At 36.2% G+C, this 18,852-nt stretch overlaps 1 protein-coding gene across 14 annotated transcripts in view; it reads right to left on the bottom strand.

Annotated features, from left to right (window-relative positions):
• Positions 1-18,852, bottom strand: part of itpr1a (inositol 1,4,5-trisphosphate receptor, type 1a) — a 68,421-nt gene that overhangs the window by 45,268 nt on the left and 4,301 nt on the right. For 8 of the 14 annotated variants that reach the window (XM_005166095.6, XM_073954371.1, XM_009302588.5 and 5 more), the window contains exons 2-14: positions 15,289-15,397; positions 13,042-13,112; positions 8,816-8,931; positions 6,999-7,085; positions 3,702-3,860; positions 3,469-3,567; positions 1,710-1,793; positions 1,486-1,632; positions 1,307-1,402; positions 1,057-1,101; positions 710-864; positions 527-626; positions 285-445 (exon numbers count right to left, since the gene is read on the bottom strand). In XM_005166095.6, the coding sequence (XP_005166152.1) occupies positions 285-445; positions 527-626; positions 710-864; positions 1,057-1,101; positions 1,307-1,402; positions 1,486-1,632; positions 1,710-1,793; positions 3,469-3,567; positions 3,702-3,860; positions 6,999-7,085; positions 8,816-8,931; positions 13,042-13,112; positions 15,289-15,380 (1,412 nt within the window). In that variant the 5' untranslated portion in view covers positions 15,381-15,397. The remainder of the gene's footprint in view (positions 1-284; positions 446-526; positions 627-709; positions 865-1,056; positions 1,102-1,306; positions 1,403-1,485; positions 1,633-1,709; positions 1,794-3,468; positions 3,568-3,701; positions 3,861-6,998; positions 7,086-8,815; positions 8,932-13,041; positions 13,113-15,288; positions 15,398-18,852) is intronic. The other 6 variants (XM_009302587.5, XM_073954373.1, XM_073954375.1 and 3 more) reach the window with 1 other exon arrangement.

The following is an 18,852-nucleotide window of genomic DNA, read 5'->3' as shown; positions in this document are numbered from 1 at the left end:
AGAATAAATGAATGTATGTACGGACGGATGAAAAGATTGATGAATGGAGAATAAACAAATGAAATAATGGATGGGTGGGTGGATTAATGAATGAATAGATGCATGATGAAGAGATGCATTGAAAGATGGATCATTTAATGAATATATGAATTAATGGATAGACAGTCAAAAAAATTCAAATGGACAGATCAATAAGACAACTGATGAATGAATGGATGAAGAAAGTATGTATTAGCAAACAGATGAATAAATAAAAATGATGTATAAACGCATATATCCTCTACCTCCTCTCATTCTGGGTAATGGTGCCCTTCTCCAGTTTGGCAGCAATGGAAGCCAACACTTTACTAGCATCATTAGCAAAATCCAGATCTCGAACCTCAGCTGGAGAGACTGGTACTATAGCAAACGCCTCTTTATCTTCCTTCAGAGGAGACGTTCCTATCTGAGACACGAACAGAAAGTTGAGGAGACACACTTCACAGAACCCAGAAATACAGTCATACACAGACAGAGACACACTCACTCTGAGCATGACCGGTTTCTCTTCCTCTTTATCTATTGGCTGGTTGGTGCTGTGGACCCACGTGTTGGTGCAGAGATGCCTGAGCCTCACATACGAGTTTCTAACAAGCACAATCCAAAATACAGAACGTTTAATTGCGCATATTTAATCATCAGAAGTCACAAAAAGTCAATCTTGCTCCACCTTGGCACAAGTGAGTCTCCGCCCCTCAAAGTTGTAGGGTCAAGCTCAAAGATGGAGGATATGTCATTTCCATCAGGAACAGACACCAGTGTGTACATCACCTTATCCTGAGGGTTACGTGCACGAGCCCGAATCACTTCATGCTCCGAATCCATCTGAGAGAGAAACAGTGGAAGAACCATGAACACACACTCACATTCACTTTCTGCTTTAGCTAAGCTAAGGTGTGTATAAAAATGCTAAAGAAACCCTCAAATTGCTCAAGCTATGAATTCAGAAGAGCTCAGATGCAAGGGAAAAAGCACAGGCACACACACAGACACACACACACTCAAGCACACACTCACAGAGGAGCGGGACTCCAGGCATTCTTCTTCATAGTCTGGATTTACCTGATCACAATAAGGTGAGAACAATTAGATGAAGGTCTCAAATCCTCTGCTCTTGCTGATATCAAGCTTTCTAAACAGACACTTTTTGACTTATATATGCCTGTGTGTGTACAACTGAAGTCAGAATTATTAGCCCTCCTGAATTATTAGCCCCTCTGTATATTTATTATGTGTGATTTTTTTTTTTAATTCTGGGAAACCTAACCTCTGCAGCAAGGTAATGGCCGGTGGCTAAGTGTTTAAACCTAAAGAGGCTGTTCCAGTAGCCGGCTCCACCTCGGCAGGGATCATGCTGAACCACCTGAAACGCATGCAAACATCTGTTCAGATTCCCAAACCAACAAAAACATCTGGTCAGTTCACAAAGTTAGGTCCTAAACTTACCTCCACCTCCCAGAGTGCTTTGCTACTAGTGGCGGAGGTTGCAGACTGGCGTCCGGTGGTACGCAGAAACACATACTGCTTTTTCCGATGCTCATCACATGTCAGAAACTTCTCCTGCTCTGCATGAAACAGCCTCACCACGTCACCCTGATAACACATGTATTTTATTAAAAATCTGAAATACTGCTGGGAAAGTCAAACACTGCACATCGTGTGGAACATACTCCTTTCAAGACAATCTCCTGGTTGTCGCTCCATTTCATGAAGAGAACGATTTTCCAACTGGTGGTGCAGTTCACTGAATTCACCTAGGAAAGAAAAATTACTGAAACACAGCAGTTGTGCTCATATATACGGTTCTTAGTTTAATTCACTTTCTTAACAATCGTATTTTTTATCGGACCAGGCTGACTTCTCAATCTTAACACTTCTCAGTGCATTAAAAATGTCTTAAACTTTACAAATGTTATTTCTAGACTTTTAAACCTGGAAAAAAATCAATAAATTAATAACTATATTAGGATTTTTATACATTTTATGAATATACATTCCTAAATTTATGCCAAGCTAAGAATTTTAAGTAAAAAGTATTGAAAAAAATATCTTCTTAAATACCTTTCCACAGGACATTAAGAAATCTAATTTTGTTCACCCAATGTCACTTTATTCAATTGAATATTTTTTTCCTGTTTTTAATTTTTTTAATCAATCTGTATTTTAATCATTATTATTATTAATATTGTTATTTTTTTATTTTTACAATTATCAGTACATAATTTATTTTTATAGTGAAAAATTTTTTATAAATAAAATGATAAATAAATGATACAATTAAATGATTTTATAATAATAATAGTAAAAATAATAAAAATAATAATAATACTTTTTTTGTTATATTTCATGACTTTTAACGATAGATTAATATTTATTAATTTTAAAAAAGTGGAACCTTATGCAAAATGGGACTTTTATTTTATTCCAATTTAAATCATTATTATTAAAAATACTATAATAATATAAAATGAGGATGCTGGGATTCATCACTGCGTGTCACTGACTACATTAAGCCTCATTCACACTATTGTTGTGTTCACACCAGACGCGACAAGCACGGATAAATCACGCATAAACATTTTGAGTTTACCTGCTTCATTCATGCATCTAATCCGCTTCATACGTGCGTCAAATTCACTGAGCAATAGATGCGGCGTCACCTCATTAGAGCATATCGCGCCGCAGGATGTCTATTCACGTCTTTACATTGACTTCACATGTAAATCACTCATGCTTGACGCTTCTTCCGCCTTTAGTGTGAACGCAGCTTGAGCAACTAGCAGCAGCAAAGCGGCAAAGCGTCAAGCAACAAAGCGAAAAATCAACAAAGCAACAAGCAACAAAGCTGAAAAGTGACAAGCAACAAAGCTACAAATCGACAAAGCCACAAGCAACAAATCAACAAAGTTACAAATCGACAAGCCACAAGAGACAAAGCAATAAGTGACAAAGCGACAAGCCACAAGCAACAAAGCGACAAAGTTACAAATCGACAAGCAATGAGTGACAAAGTATCAAGCGTTGATTCATTTCAATGGAGAGTGAGCGTCCTCCATCTACGCAAGCGACGGTGACCGTTGATGGGTGTGTCGAGAGACGCGACAGAGTTGAGAATCCTTTAACTTTAAGCAAATAAAGAGCAACTTTCTTGAGTGACAGCCAATAGGAGCACCAGAAGAGCTCACGTGATCTTCTCTCAGCTCACTCAGAGGCCGGTTCTATTCATCCTGTATATACCTATGCAGACCTGCGTGTGCAGAGCAACAGGCAGCTACAAAGTCGCTGCTAGTGTGAATGAGGCATTAAACACAACACACTGATATCATGTTCTGCTGTCAAGCACTGTTTAAAATGTCTATCAGTACGTTTTTTTATTAATTGTATGCCACTCAAAATAACCAATATGCTGTTTATATTAATGTATTTTACTTCATTGCAGCCTGGATTATCCACAAGCTGATGGCTGCTGGCGTGCAGCGGCTGTCCGGCATTGACAGGGTTTAACACGACCTTATCTCCAATGACCACCTGAAGACACACAAACACAACAAGTGGAGCTCTAATGCGTGTTTATGTAAGTGCGATAACTCGGACCACATAATAAATCAGATTAACAACCAAGATAACACCGGCTGTTTTTCAGTGGCTAATGACATACTCACATTATCCCCTATAGAGCGCAGCTTATAGAAGGGCTGGATGTAAAACCACGAGCCTTCATTCCCTGCAGCGTCCAGCGTCACACGCATGGCATTCTTCTCAAGAAGAGCCGGCAAACGCTTGTTCACCGTCAGATATTTATTACTCTTCAGATGGAGAAGCTGCGGATGAGTGGAAACAGTTACATGGTTAATTTAGCTGCGAGATATTTTTCAGTCTAATGGAAAAACGACATCCGAACAACACCTTTATGTGTTTCTTTTACAGCAATTTTCCAACTTGTGTCTGTAGATTTCAATTACAATTCATCATTTTAAAGGTTGTTTTCTCAAAAAGAATTTTCTCTCCAGCACTATGCCATAAACATCCACTGCGCTGTTCTGTATGGTTCGCCATCGCTCACTTCAGTTCAGGTTTGCTCAGCTCAGTTTGCATTTCCACTGCAGTTTAGTACCAATTTTTAATACCAGAAATATAGCTATAAGTGCTTGGTCTGTATATAGCAGTGGACCTTTTTACATTTCTGGCTTTCTTAGTAGCGAAAGTCTTCTTAGTTGGGTGAACTTAAGGCTGATTTATACTACTGTGTCGAGTGATCGCCGTGCATTTATACTTCTGCATGCTGTTTGTGTTGCTCTGTAATAACACTTCCGAAACACTAGCTGCTAGTAGGTTTTTTTGTTCTTCTGTGTCGAGTTTGTTTCGCAGGTGTTTTGTTTTTTCTGAATGCTACCTTAGCTAAAACTTGCTCATTCAGAGGAGGGAACCAGCGGACGAGCAACAACTTCAATCATAAGGTAAAACACAAAAACAAAAGTTTCCATCTGGAGCTCCTCCATCACAGGACTCGATACTTGTAAACACTTGCTCCAATGGGCTTGCGGCTGTTAGTACCACCCACACTCATCACAGTTACCAAGCTGACCAATCACAGAGCTAGCGCTAAACATCATTGTGACATGTAGTTAAATTTTTTGAGAGGTGCATGTCAGTGTCGACGTCAGCCACAGCGAGGGCTATGCGACCTGCAAAGGCTGCGCCGGACCATACACATGCGCTTGACACATAAGTATAAATCAGCGTTTTTAGCGAGAGTACAATAAATAACTTTTCTATAATACTTTTTGCTCAAATAATAAAAGAATAACTCCACGATGGTGCTAGACTTTCAGAAAAAGGAACAAATAGTGTGAGATTGATAACAGCAGCCAGAAGGCAGAACAATGTCAAATATATTGTCCTGCCCCATAGATGCTGCATTAGAAATCCTCACACAAGTAGTAATTTTCTTTGTAATTTGATGCAAAGATGATTTTAAAATCTAAATATCAAAAACTTTCAAAGAATTAAGACACCATAGTGGGGTTTTTCTTTAATTATTTCAGCAAATAGGATTGTAAATTGATATTTGTTGTATTATACCATTCACTGCTCTGTAAGTTTCCATCCATTGCGCTGTTCTGTATGATTCGCCATCGCTCACTTCAGTTCAGGTTTGCTCAGCTCAGTTTGCATTTCCACTGCAGTTTAGTACCAATTTTTAATACCAGAAATATAGCTATGAGTGCTTGGTCTGTATATAGCAGCGGACCTTTTTACATTTCTGGCTTTCTTAGTAGCGAAAGTCGTCTTAGTTGGGTGAACTTAAGGCTGATTTATACTACTGTGTCGAGTGATCGCCGTGCATTTATACTTCTGCATGCTGTTTGTGTTGCTCTGTAATAACACTTCCGAAACACTAGCTGCTAGTAGGTTTTTTGTTCTTCTGTGTCGAGTTTGTTTCGCAGGTGTTTTGTTGTTTCTAAATGCTACCTTAGCTAAAACTTGCTCATTCAGAGGAGGGAACCAGCGGACGAGCAACAACTTCAATCATAAGGTAAAACACAAAAACAAAAGTTTCCATCTGGAGCTCCTCCATCACAGGACTCGATACTTGTAAACACTTGCTCCAATGGGCTTGCGGCTGTTAGTACCACCCACACTCATCACAGTTACCAAGCTGACCAATCACAGAGCTAACGCTAAACATCATTGTGACATGTAGTTAAATTTTTTGAGAGGTGCATGTCAGTGTCGGCGTCAGCCACGGCGGGGGCTATGCGACCTGCAAAGGCTGCGCCGGACCATACACATGCGCTTGACACATAAGTATAAATCAGCGTTTTTAGCGAGAGTACAATAAATAACTTTTCTATAATACTTTTTGCTCAAATAATAAAAGAATAACTCCACGATGGTGCTAGACTTTCAGAAAAAGGAACAAATAGTGTGAGATTGATAACAGCAGCCAGAAGGCAGAACAATGTCAAATATATTGTCCTGCCCGATAGATGCTGCAATAGAAATCCTCACACAAGCAGTAATTTGTCTTTGTAATTTGATGCAAAGATGATATTAAAATCTAAATATCAAAAACTTTCAAAGAATTAAGACACCATAGTGGGGTTTTTCTTTAATTATTTCAGCAAATAGGATTGTAAATTGATATTTGTTGTATTATACCATTCACTGCTCTGTAAGTTTACTCAACTATGACGACTTCCGCTACTGAGAAACCCAGAAATGTAAAAAGGGTCCTTTGATCATTGATGAATTATAACTGAATATTGATTATTAAACAGATGGATTTATTGATTAACTGATATCAAATAACTGAATATTAAGTAAAACGAAACACAAAAACACAACACCCTCATCGTAAATAAATAAATGTAACAAGCAAATGAATGACAAACGAACACACAAACCATGTGGTCTGTCTCATGCTGATAGTGACTCAGATCAAATGGTGATCAGCAGTGTGAATACGTCCCGTTATGGTAATGGTATGGCTCACTTGAAACCGCACCTACTATAAAAAGTGCCAGGTACTAGGGACAGAAGGTACTAGGTACCAAAGCGAACCAAACCAAACTATATCATGTAGCAAAGTCACAGTTTTATATTCTATATATACAGTATATCTATAATCTGAAGACAAAGGGATATATTCATGCATAATTTGCCTGATCAAATACAAGCTATAAAAAAGAAGTGAAAATGTATTTGTTTTCTGGCTTCAGCGAATGTTTCTGTTTTTGTGCTTGAAATGCATGCAAACTAGCACATCTTTTCAAAAACAACATATCATTTGCATATTTAAAGATAACACTTCAGAAAACTTATGGAACATTTTATCATGGCTGGGAAATTCTGATGATAAACATTAGTTAGTTTAACCACTATTCACCTGCAGTGTCTTGTCTTTACGGATTACATCATTTAAATATCACTAGTTCTTCCATGTGTGAAAGAATTACCTGGATGACATTGCCATACTGAATGACGGTTCCAAGCAGCTTTTTGTTCTCAGAATCATTTTGTTTCTTCTCTAAATCAGCAGCATGCTAAAGAAAGCAGAGGGAGAATCAAAAGAAAGCAATGAAATTAATAAATTGGGGTCTGCGACACTCGGTGGGCCCGGATCAAAGCTGCGCTTCCCACATAAACACCAGAACACCACCTGACAGAAACACAGACTACTCTTAAAAACATTCGAGAAAGCTTCAGAAAGGTTAATTAATACAGTAAATTTACTGAACTGTCCTACTGAAAAGAAGCAAACAAACTGCTGGTTTTAATGACATGTCCTGTGAGATTGCTCAGATGGCCCACAGAGCATTCTTCACAATCTGTTTCATTTACAAGCTCATCTTTTTTAATTGTCAGCAACTTTTCATCATTCTGTGTGTATATATAAGGTCATAAGCAGAGCATAGGAGGTTGATGTCTGTGTGTGTGTGTTCCTCCATGTTTTTAAACATAATATTTGTGTTAAAAGCACTTAAATAACTTCAGTCACAAGATATATTGATCATTTCACAACTCAAGAACATGTACAAGTGCCAGTATTAGGGTTGGGGTACCAAAATTGGCCTTGAACATTGGATCACATCAGAATGCACATTTTGTGCACTTGTTTACTTTTCGATTATGTATTTTGCCTAAATTACACTACCTGACAAAAGTCTTGTCGCCGATCCCAGTTCTGAGAGCAACAAATGATTTGTGCTGAACATTACATTAAAAACCACAGGAGAGGGCAAATACTTTAGCAGGATAGCGCTCCTTCCCATACTTCAGCCTCCACATAAACTATTCTGAAAGCAAAGCAGGTCAAGGTGCAACAGGATTGGCCAGCCCAATCACCAGATATAAACATTATTGAGAATGCCTGGGGTGAGTTGATGGAGGAGACATTGAAGATGAATCCAAAAAATTTTGATGAACTCTGTGAGTCCTGCAAGAACGCTTTCTTTGCCATTCCAGATGACTTTATTAATAAGTTATTTGAGTCATTGCAGAGATGTATGGATGCAGTCCTCCAAGCTCATGGGAGTCATGCACAATATTAATTCTTTTTCCACTGCACCATGACTTTATATTCTATACTGTACATTATTTCTGTTAAGTGACAAGATTTTTGTCTAAGCAAAGTCAGACCTTACTGTCCTAATTAAATAATTAAAAATCAAGGCATGATCATATTTTATTTTGGTAAAATAAGCGTAATCTAGCGGCCTTTTCCTTTCATATAAGCCACTTCAGATAATAAATGATCAACTAGAAGTCAAGTTATGATTTGTTGTTCTTAAAACTTGGATAGGCAACAAGACTATTGTCAGGGAGTGTAGGTACTGATCAAAGGGATAGTTCACCCAAATATTTAACCAATTACTCACACATAAGTGATTATAATCTTTTATGTTTTTCTTTCTTATGCTGAACAAAACAATTTGAAAAAAGTTGTAAACCAGCAGCCACTAAGATCCATATTAGGAACCAAAAATACTAAGAAAGTCAATGGCTGCTGGTTTACAGCATTCTTCAGAATATCTTAGTTATGGTTGAGCACAAGAAAGACGCTCAAACAGATTTTGGACGAATTAATGATATTAGAATTAATGACAGCATAATTTTAATTTTTGGATGAACTACCCCTTAAATAGTCTTGCCGCGCCATCAGGCAATACTCTGAGCTGTGAACGCTAAATCTAGCCCAGCAATTATCAGCTGAACTAGAAATCCCTGTTATAAGAAGCAAACAGATCATCTCTATAGAGGACTTCACACTCACATGGAGTTTGTTAAGCAGGACAGTATCTGTGGTGCTAGTTCCTCCAGGTTTGGCAGCTTTCCAGAACTGTTTCTGTGCCGAATATCTGTTCATGGGACACAGTCTGAACAGACAGTCTACAGAGAGAGAAAGAGGGAACAATGCATTTCATCTAAGACAAACAGAACACAAGCATCGCTCATTACTCCTGTAATCAGATACACTGCACTTTCGACACACACACACAGCTTTCAAAGTCTGCTGATGAGGATGACGAGATCATAAATGTCAAGCAAATATCAAAATCAGTATGTAAACTGTGTGTCTGTGTGGTTTGAGTTCACATGTGCTTTCAAAAACGACTAAATGCAAGCAAAACACATTTTTTTCAGTTTCAGTAGGACTTAATTAATGACATAAATTCAGAAGCACCTAATATTACAGAAAAAAAACGTTGATTTAAATGTGATAAGCAAAAAGCTGCAGACATAAAAGTGAAAATGCACTTCTTCTTTCTAACTGAACTACAGTCTTACCAAATAAGGAGAGAGGGGGAGTCAGAGATAGACACGAGTGACACACACACACACACACACACACACACACACACACAGAGCGAGAGAGACAAAGAAAAAGAATCTGCTCTCTGCTCCTAGTTTCTGGAGATTGGGCTTGATAAAACACCCAAAAGCTCTTGGGTCAATGAAAGAATGTAGAACATACACTCACATTACCCCATTGCCCAAAAAAACCCCAACAATTTTATCTGAGAAAAGGGGTTGCCAGGGTGTTGCTTTATACGCTTATGCTAAAAACCAAAATCTACACAAAATCTACAGCTCCATTCCCTCCTTCAGTGGAGGTCTATTATGCTGTTTTTTTGTAATTATCATCTGCTAGACAACAATCTAATAAGTAAGCTTAATCATTTAGGAATCATACAAAAACAAAAGAATGAAATAATTGCATTAGAAAGTAACCCATCACATGCTTTGCTTTGGTGTGTGTTTATATTCGAAGGAAATAGTACACATTCCTCTCTCCTGAGGCCCACTGACCATCAGACGGTTATCTCTGCCTCTCTCTCCCTCCCCTCATCACAGACTCAAACACACTGCGCAGAGCTTATTTACACACAGCACTGAGCTACTGAGATGCATGCAGTTGATAGAGCAGCAGATAAATGTTAAAGGGATCATTCTTTGTGTTGTGTGAAACATTAAAACAGAAATTGTAACAAACTAATATATTAAAAGCATAGTTCATTATCCAAAAATGAACATTTAGTCATCATTTACTCTTTCACCACTTCCTCTAAATCTATTTAAAGTTTATTTCTACTGTTGGACACAAAAGGAGATATTCTGAAGAATGTTGAAGTAGTAAGTATAAGTAAGTCAGAGTAAGCAAGAGGTCAGTCAATTTTCTTTTTAAGTAAACTAACCTTTGAAATAAGTGAAATATAGGTTCAGTAAGATTGCTTGAAAGAATTTAATATTTAATACTTTCATATAGTAAACACTGACATGTGTGTGTATATATACATGCATACAAACATACAGTCACTGGCCACTTTATTAGGTACAACTTACTAGGGTTGGACCCTCTTTAGAACTGCCTTGAACCTTTGTGGCATAGATACAACAAAAATACTGGAAAGATTTCTCAGAGATTTTGATCCATATTGACATGACAGCATCACACAGTTGCTGCAGATTTGTTGGCTCCACATCTATCTCCCATTCCACCACATCGCAAAGGTGCTCTGTTGGATTGAGTTCTGGTGACTATGGAGGCCATTTGAGTACAGTGATGTTCAAGAAACCAGTCTGAGATGATTCACGCTTTATAACATGGCACGTTATTCTGTTGGAAGTAGCCATCAGAAGATGGGTACACTGTGGTCATAAAGTTATGGACATGGTCAGCAACAATACTCAGGTAGGCTGTGACTTTGACACGATGCTCAATTGGTACTAATGGGCCCAAAGTGTGCCAAGAAAATGTCCCCCACACCATTACACCACCACAAGCGTAAACTGTTGGTACAAGGCAGGATGGATCCATGCTGTTGTCACCAAATTCTGACCCTACCATCCGAATGTTGAAGCAGAAATTGAGACTCATCAGACCAGGCAACGTTTTTCCAATCTTCTATCGTCCAATTTTGGTGAGCCTGTGAGAATTGTAGCCTCAGTTTCCTGTTCTTAGCTGACAGAAGTGGCACCTGGTGTGGTCTTCTGCTGCTGTAGCCCATCCACCTCAAGGTTGGACGTGTTTTGCGCTCAGAAATGCTCTTCTGCATATCTCGGTTATAACGAGTGGTTAATTGAGTTACTGTTGCCTTTCTATCAGCTGGAACAAGTCTGGCCATTCTCCTCTGACATCAACAAGGCATTTGTGCCCACAGAACTGCCACTCACTCAATATTTTCTCTTTTTCAGACCATTCTCTGTAAACCCTCAAGATGGTTGTGCTTGAAATTCCCAGTAGATCAGCAGTTTCTGAAATACTCAGACCAGCCTAACAACAAGAAACACGCCACGTTCAAAGTCACTTGAATCACCTTTCTTCCTCATTCTGATGGTCAGTTTGAACTGCAGCAGATCGCTGTGACCATGTCTACATGTCTAAATGCATTGAGTTGCTGCCATGTGATTGGCTGATTAGAAATTTGCGTTAACAAGCAGTTGGACAGGTGTACCTAATAAAGTGGCCGGTGAGTGTATGTTTTCTGTAAATCACAATAAACAAAATGTTATGCTTCCAGAAATAAAACATAAACAAGATACAATCTAATATAATAAATATATTGCACTTTTATTGCTTAGAAGCCGAAAAAACCCAACATGTGATGATCTCATTACAAAATCTTACTGTCATTCATTCATTTTTTTCTTGTCAGCTTAGTCCCTTTATTAATCTGGGGTCGCCACAGCGGAACGGACCGCCAACTTATATAGCAAGTTTTTACGCAGCGGATGCCCTTCCAGCCACAACCCATCTCTGGGAAACATCCACACACACATTCACACACACACTCATACACTACGGACAATTTAGCCTACCCAATTCACATGTACCGCATGTCTTTGGACTGTGGGGGAAACCAGAGCACCCAGAGGAAACCCACGAGAAGGCAGGGAGAACATGCAAACCCCACACAGGAACGCCCACTGAGCCAAGGTTCGAACCAGCGACCCAGCAACCTTCTTGCTGTGAGGCGACAGCACTACCTACTGCGCCACTGCCTCGCCCAAAATCGTACTGTTTTACATGTAAACTTTTAATTTAAAAAATGCCACCATGGAGAGCATCAATTTTTTTTAACCCTTTCTCCCAAAAACATTTTAAAATCTTACTGAAGTCTGACTGTTCTGAATGGAAGTATCTCAGTTGCACTTCTTGAATACTGAAATTTGATTCACTGTGTTTGTTTACAAAAAACTGTAACATAAAACGAAATATTTTCTTTTCACGCTTCATGATGTGCAGAGTCTTAACATGCACAAATAAGAGTAACATTTAAGAGATTTTACAATAACAGCACTGACTAACCACTTTGATCATTTGACTTCAGAAGACTTGAAATAAAGCAGTAAATCCAGTAGTTTCACTGGTACCTTTGTGTTAGAATTTTACGCCATGCTTTTTATGTAGAATGATTCCAAGTAAAAAAGGGTTATATAATCCATGACTGGATTTTCATTTTTAGACTGAGTACTTCACTAATACTCCGTGGCCAACTAGTTTTACAAACTGATGTATTAACACACACACACACACACACACACACATACTTCTCTTGAAGCAGCTTCTCAGTGTCACCAGCAGATGCATTAGAGTGATGTGGAGAGTTTGGAGTTAGACTCAAGCACACACAACCTTATAAAATGCAATCATTCTTAAAATCTCTGTGTTGGTAACAATTTCCACAACAAAGCTAATGTCCGCAGAAATGAGATCAGACTGTTCTACATTGATTTATGTTTGACAATAACAAGTTTCAGAATACAATGGTAATTACTAAGAATGAAGGACAGCTTGATAAATTTAGTGGCTTTTGTGGAAATGACAAACATTTCTCCAGAGTGTATGTGCCCTTTGGCTTCAAAGTCCAATATAACTGAACTTCCTGTCTTCACTGAAAATAAACCAGCTAAACACACACACACACACACACACACACACACACACACACAGACACAGACACAGACACAGACACAGACACAGACACAACTACTCACCCCGAAACTTTTTAGGTGGGTTATTCAGGTCTCCGGCATCTGGTTGAACAACACATCGGTCATCAACCAACCTGATTAAAACAAAAAAATATATATTTTGAAGAGATTGTACTTTTTGGCCTGTCTGAGCATCTGTGTGTGTGTTTGAGTGAGTAAACAGAGATGTTCAATTGTAAATGTGTGCTCGTATTTAGCCTTTTTTGGCCCAAAGCAGCAGCTTACTGGACATAATCCAAATTCCTCAACCGGTCAGCCAAAACACACACACACACACACATAGGGTTAAACTGCTGACAGCTGGATATACTTATCCAGACATCAAAGATGACTAATATTTAGCCATAACAAACTACATGCTCTTATTATCTTTAAAAGGCTCACCTACCCAAATATGAAAAATCTATAAACATTTATTCATCTTCATCCTGTTTTACATTTGTTTCTTCATGGAACAGAAACAGAAATGTTTTTTTTTTCTCTTCATGTACGTAGCTACTATGCTTGAAAAATGATGAAAAAAAAGTATTTAAAAAACGGTGGTTCACAAGACTCGTACACTCGATTAAAAGTCTTGTGACAGGTTGTTTAATGAAGAATATTAAGCCCTTGTGATTTCCAAAATGTGGAAAACACAGATGAAATTACAGAATCCATTCATTTAAACAAAATGTGTTGTATAAAGTCACAGAATTTAGCAAAATTTGAATGATTAAATCAAAGTTATAATTGTAAACCTTATACACAATTATGTGAAACAGCAATTTGCAAAAAAACTGTCATGTCAAGAACACACAGAAACTTTGTAAAAATCATAAAATAAATAGAATATATCACTATTGTACAACTGAATGCACTTCTTGAAGTAACAATAATAATAATAACACAATAATAAAAAATAAAAATAAATAATAATAATAAAATTAATAATAATAATAGTGATATTAACAACAACAACAACAACAACAACAATAATAATAATAATACAAATAATAATATTAATAATAATAATAATAGTGATATTAATAATAATAATAATTATAATAATAATAATAATAATAATAATAATAATAATAATAATAATAATAATAATAATAATAATTGCACCAAAAATAATTATAATAATTATAATTCAAAAGGGACTAAACTGAAAAGAAAAATGAATGAATTAATTAATTATAATTCATTTTTTAAGAATAATTTAACAATTACACACCCATTCCATGTTTTAAATTTAACAGGAATATAATGAAATTTAAAAAAACGTAAAATTTATATTAAGTTAATAATAAATGTTTATTTTTCATGACATGTTATTAATTTAGACATATGTTGATTACATATGTTGATTACTGTTGATTAAAATGGTGTCCAAAAAAATTTAACAGAATTGACAAAAATAAAGAACAAAACATTTTGGGGAAAATAATAATAAATATTATTATTTATAATAATAATAATAATAATAAATAACAATTAAATTATTATTAATTAATAATTATTATTTCATAGATCCCTATCTGCTTTTTAAGTGTGATGTCACCTGAAGCGGCTTCCGAGTCCAAACGCTCTATCAAATTGTATTGGGAGACTCAACAAATGGTAATAATAAACAATTACAAAGAGTTTTGAAAATCACGATCGCAATATGTATATCCATGCCTAATATATGATGGCCAGAAAGTGATGAATTTCTTATAAATTGTTAAAATATTGGTGTCTGTGATGCAGCAAGTCCAGAGACTGTTGTGTACACCATGCTTTTATGTAAAATGCACTTTAATGTGTGATATGACTAAAAAGTGGTCGTAAACAAATATTTTTTCAATTCGATTAGTAGCGGCTTGGACCCGGAAACAGTATTTCATACATGAAGACTTAACAAGCGGATACGAAGAACATAATAATAATTTATTTTAGAAAAAAAAAACCTTTTAAAATATTAAATGCTAGCCATTCTCTTTTGTGTTGCATACATGTACTTTAGATCAAAAGAGTGAATAAATGACGACAAACTTTTCTGCATAAATAATTCCTTCAAGATTGTTGCCAGCTGAAAACATAAGGAGGTTACGGTTGAAGAACTACAGGGGGAAAAGGGCACAGACTTCTCACACATGAGCTGCTTCATCTTGTTAATCATTTATTTGCTGGAACAATCACTCTTGGATCAGTTTTCAATTACTATTTATGCCCTTGTGATTTCAAAACATTCCAAAATATTAATACAGGCAGTATCATTCAACTCACCCCAGAGTGCTGATGAAGCCACTAGTAGAGCCTTCAGCATAAAGGGAACAAACGTCCCCAATGTGCAGGAAACTAGACAATTTGTCCACCATGGCAAAAACTCCAGCACCTGCAAAGGTCAGAGGTCAAAGAGTCAAGGCAAGGTCTGCGTGTGCAAGTTTATCATTAAACAAACAAGCCGGACTAGAACCACAAAAACAACAAAGAAGTGTACAAAGAAGTGTCACTAAAGCATAGGTCTCCTGGAGGGCCGCAGCTCTGCACAGTTTTGCTCTAACCGTGACAGCTCACGGCTCATCCAACTAATGAATGTGATTTTTTTTTAACACTTCGATTATTTGGATCAGCTGTGTTTCATAAGGGTTGAAGCAAAACTGTGCAGAGCTGCGGCCCTCCAGGAATTGAGTTTGAGAGCTATACAATAAAGGGAACGATGAAGGAAGCAGAGCTGGGCCGAAAAACTATTTTATATCAAATCATGATAATATTTATGTCAATAACAATGATGAACTCTGGACTTTTTTTACTCTATATTGATCTAAGAGCCAGTCACACAGCAGAAATGTGCAACAATGAGAATCTAAAAGTGTGTTGATATTAGAGATGAACCAAATCCATCGAAAATTTAATGGCCGAAAATATGTTATGTCATTTAATGGAGCCTCTAACTTTTGTGGCTTCAGTCATCGTTGGGATACTCTTTTAAATATGGAAGCAGCAACTTATATAGAAATTTATATTGTTATCGTTCAATTTTAAAATAATAATCAAAACTGCATTTTTGCAATAATGCCCAGTGCTAATAGGAAGTCATTTGTACCAACAGTGATCAGACTGTATAACCCAATGGCAGACTTAGGCATGGGCAATATGGGCGATCGCCCAGGGCGGCATCTTGTTGAGGGCGGCACAGGGAGATAAGAAAACGTGTCCCAGTAAAAGCTTTGAGATATAATTTACTTTATGATTGTTACTTAATTTTTTAAGATTTATTTTAAGTGTATAGAGTGGTTATCCCAGAATAAAGATGCATGGGCTACTCACATTTGGCGTCCTTTGCACAAGCAAGTTTGTTATTCTTTATGTGCAACCGAAACAACGCTGGTGAAAACAAATTGAACCATATGCACAGAAAGCCATTCCCGCATGCTTCACATGCGCTGATCCTTATTCCAGTTCTTTATAATATGCGCCAAGATGCAAGTCGACAAAGTTTATATAATATGATGATGATGTTACTTTGAATAAGCATGGCTATGAAGCAGAAAGGAAGAAAAATGTCAGGGAGGTTTCTAAGTCTACATAACATTAATTCTCGGCCATGAGTCAGGTCTAAGACAACAGATAATTCTATAAAACATATATATTTTTTGTAATCTATAGAACTGTTAAAATATTTATGCAAAAGTCTTAGAGTATTACTCCAGTTGTGTCTTTACGTTGTTTTTCAGTTACATTTAAAATTGATTTCTGTTATTTAATAATAATAATAATAATATCAATTTAATAACAAATTGTTATTTTTATTCAAAATAAATAAATATATTTAAATGTGTTTATAATAAATATTTTAAATAAATATAAAGTCAACCACATAATGTCGTTATTTCTTGGGGGATGGGCGAAGGGGATGTTTGGGGTGGTTTTGCCTAGGGTGCCATTTAAATTAGAACCGACAGTGGTATAACCAAAGTCATACTAAATGATTCATTCATTCATTTTCTTTTCGCCTGTGAGAAAAGAAAATGAACCGCCAACTTATCCAGTGAGGCGACAGCACTAACTACTGCGCCACTGTGTCGTCCCAAACTGGATGAATTATGCAGATTTGTAAAAGCATTAATACTGTATACAGTGACTAGTGTCTACTCGTTGTTTGAAACTAAGGTGTGCAGTATGAATGTAATTAGATTTTATATGTGTAATTTACTTTATTTATTTTATAGCATGGAGAGCTCTGCTGTGATGTGAATTTCCCTTTGGCATTAATAAGATCTAAACAAACAACAAATACAGGATATAATGCAAAAACAGAACAGTTTTACGTATTATTTACAAAAAAAGCATGTAAAAATATAACTCTGCAAAACTGCTTAAAACAAATTTTTGCATAAAAACTGAATTTCCTTGTCTGAGGTCTTCAAAGACTGCATAATCTGGCCTAAAACCACAAGTGGGGCACAGCATGAACTAAATAATGGCATGTGATAACCTATGATGTGAAGCAAGACAAGTTAGCTGAGGTCTCGATCTTAAATTTGATCTTTATTCAATTATTGTGAAACCTGAATGCCCATTTAAAGTGCTCTGCATTAATGAGTACACCCCATTTGAAAATGAATATTTTGATCCATTTCTCTGTGAATATGGGTAATATATTGATGCATTGAACAAAACAGATTTATTAAACAGATATACTTATTAAAATAATACTTTAGTCACAGAACATCTTTGGAAATGGAAAGATAATACATTTAAATTCATGCTAAATATTGTAAAAACTAATTAAAAACTACAACATTTTAACAACATTTTATATATTTTTTTGCTTCTCTTGATTTTTACTATTTTTGAAAATTTGATTTAATATTTTTCCCTAACATTAATGTTTGGCCTACTAATTTTTGAACCATTATAGTAAATTATTTTATTAGATTAGCTCCAGATTTGGCTCCAGCACTGACTAATCTAATGTATATGCACAAATATAATATTGTGGAGCACCCTATAGAAAATACTAATTTAAAAGATAGATTTTTTGAGGGGTGTTCTCAAATATGCTGAGCACTGTATATATAATATTGCATAATTCTTATATTGAATAGCCTTCTCAAATTAGCGGTTCAAAATCTTTCCAAAATCTAATTCTTTTACTAAGGTCCGATAACAAAACAGTTGCAAATAACAAGTTAACAAGTTATTCATTAACTTAACTGACTGGACAGCAGAGTTCAGTGCATTGGAACGGCATGCTAAACATATGCATCCAGTGTTTGTTTACAACTGTAAAAACATGCTAATTTTAATGCATCTATAAATACAAAAGGAAGACAAAATGCATTCTAATTTTAAATTCACACTTGTATCATTCACACCAGTCCAAAATTGTTTTGTTAACTTAATACAGAAGCTAAAAATACAACACAGAATTGATTTATGTTGATTATATTAGGGCTGTATGATATTGAAAAAAAATAGGACATTGCGATATTGTAGTTTCCTGCGATATATTCCGCTTTACTATATCTATAGAATTTCATCAAATGATTAAATAGATTATCTAGAAAGAATTTATAGTCACACTTTACCTTAAGGTTCAATTCTCGCTATTAGCAGACCATTAAATATGACTTTTGATTAAATAAACTCCTAATTTGCTCCTTATTATTAGATGTTAAGGTAGTTTAGATATTGGGTTAGGGATGTAGAATAAGGGAGGTCACATGATGCAGGCATCGAAGCAGGACATGTGTGGGTGAACTCCGGGTGTGCGTCAGCAGTTGCTACTATTTTACAAGTAATAATTTATCATTAACTGTATCACATGTTCTCTCAGATATTTTT

Source organism: Danio rerio, chromosome 6 (assembly GCF_049306965.1).
Source record: "Danio rerio strain Tuebingen ecotype United States chromosome 6, GRCz12tu, whole genome shotgun sequence".
Taxonomy (NCBI): Eukaryota; Metazoa; Chordata; class Actinopteri; order Cypriniformes; family Danionidae; genus Danio; species Danio rerio.
The sequence above is the reverse complement of the archived record's forward strand: the minus strand, read 5'-3'. Positions and strand labels throughout refer to the sequence as shown.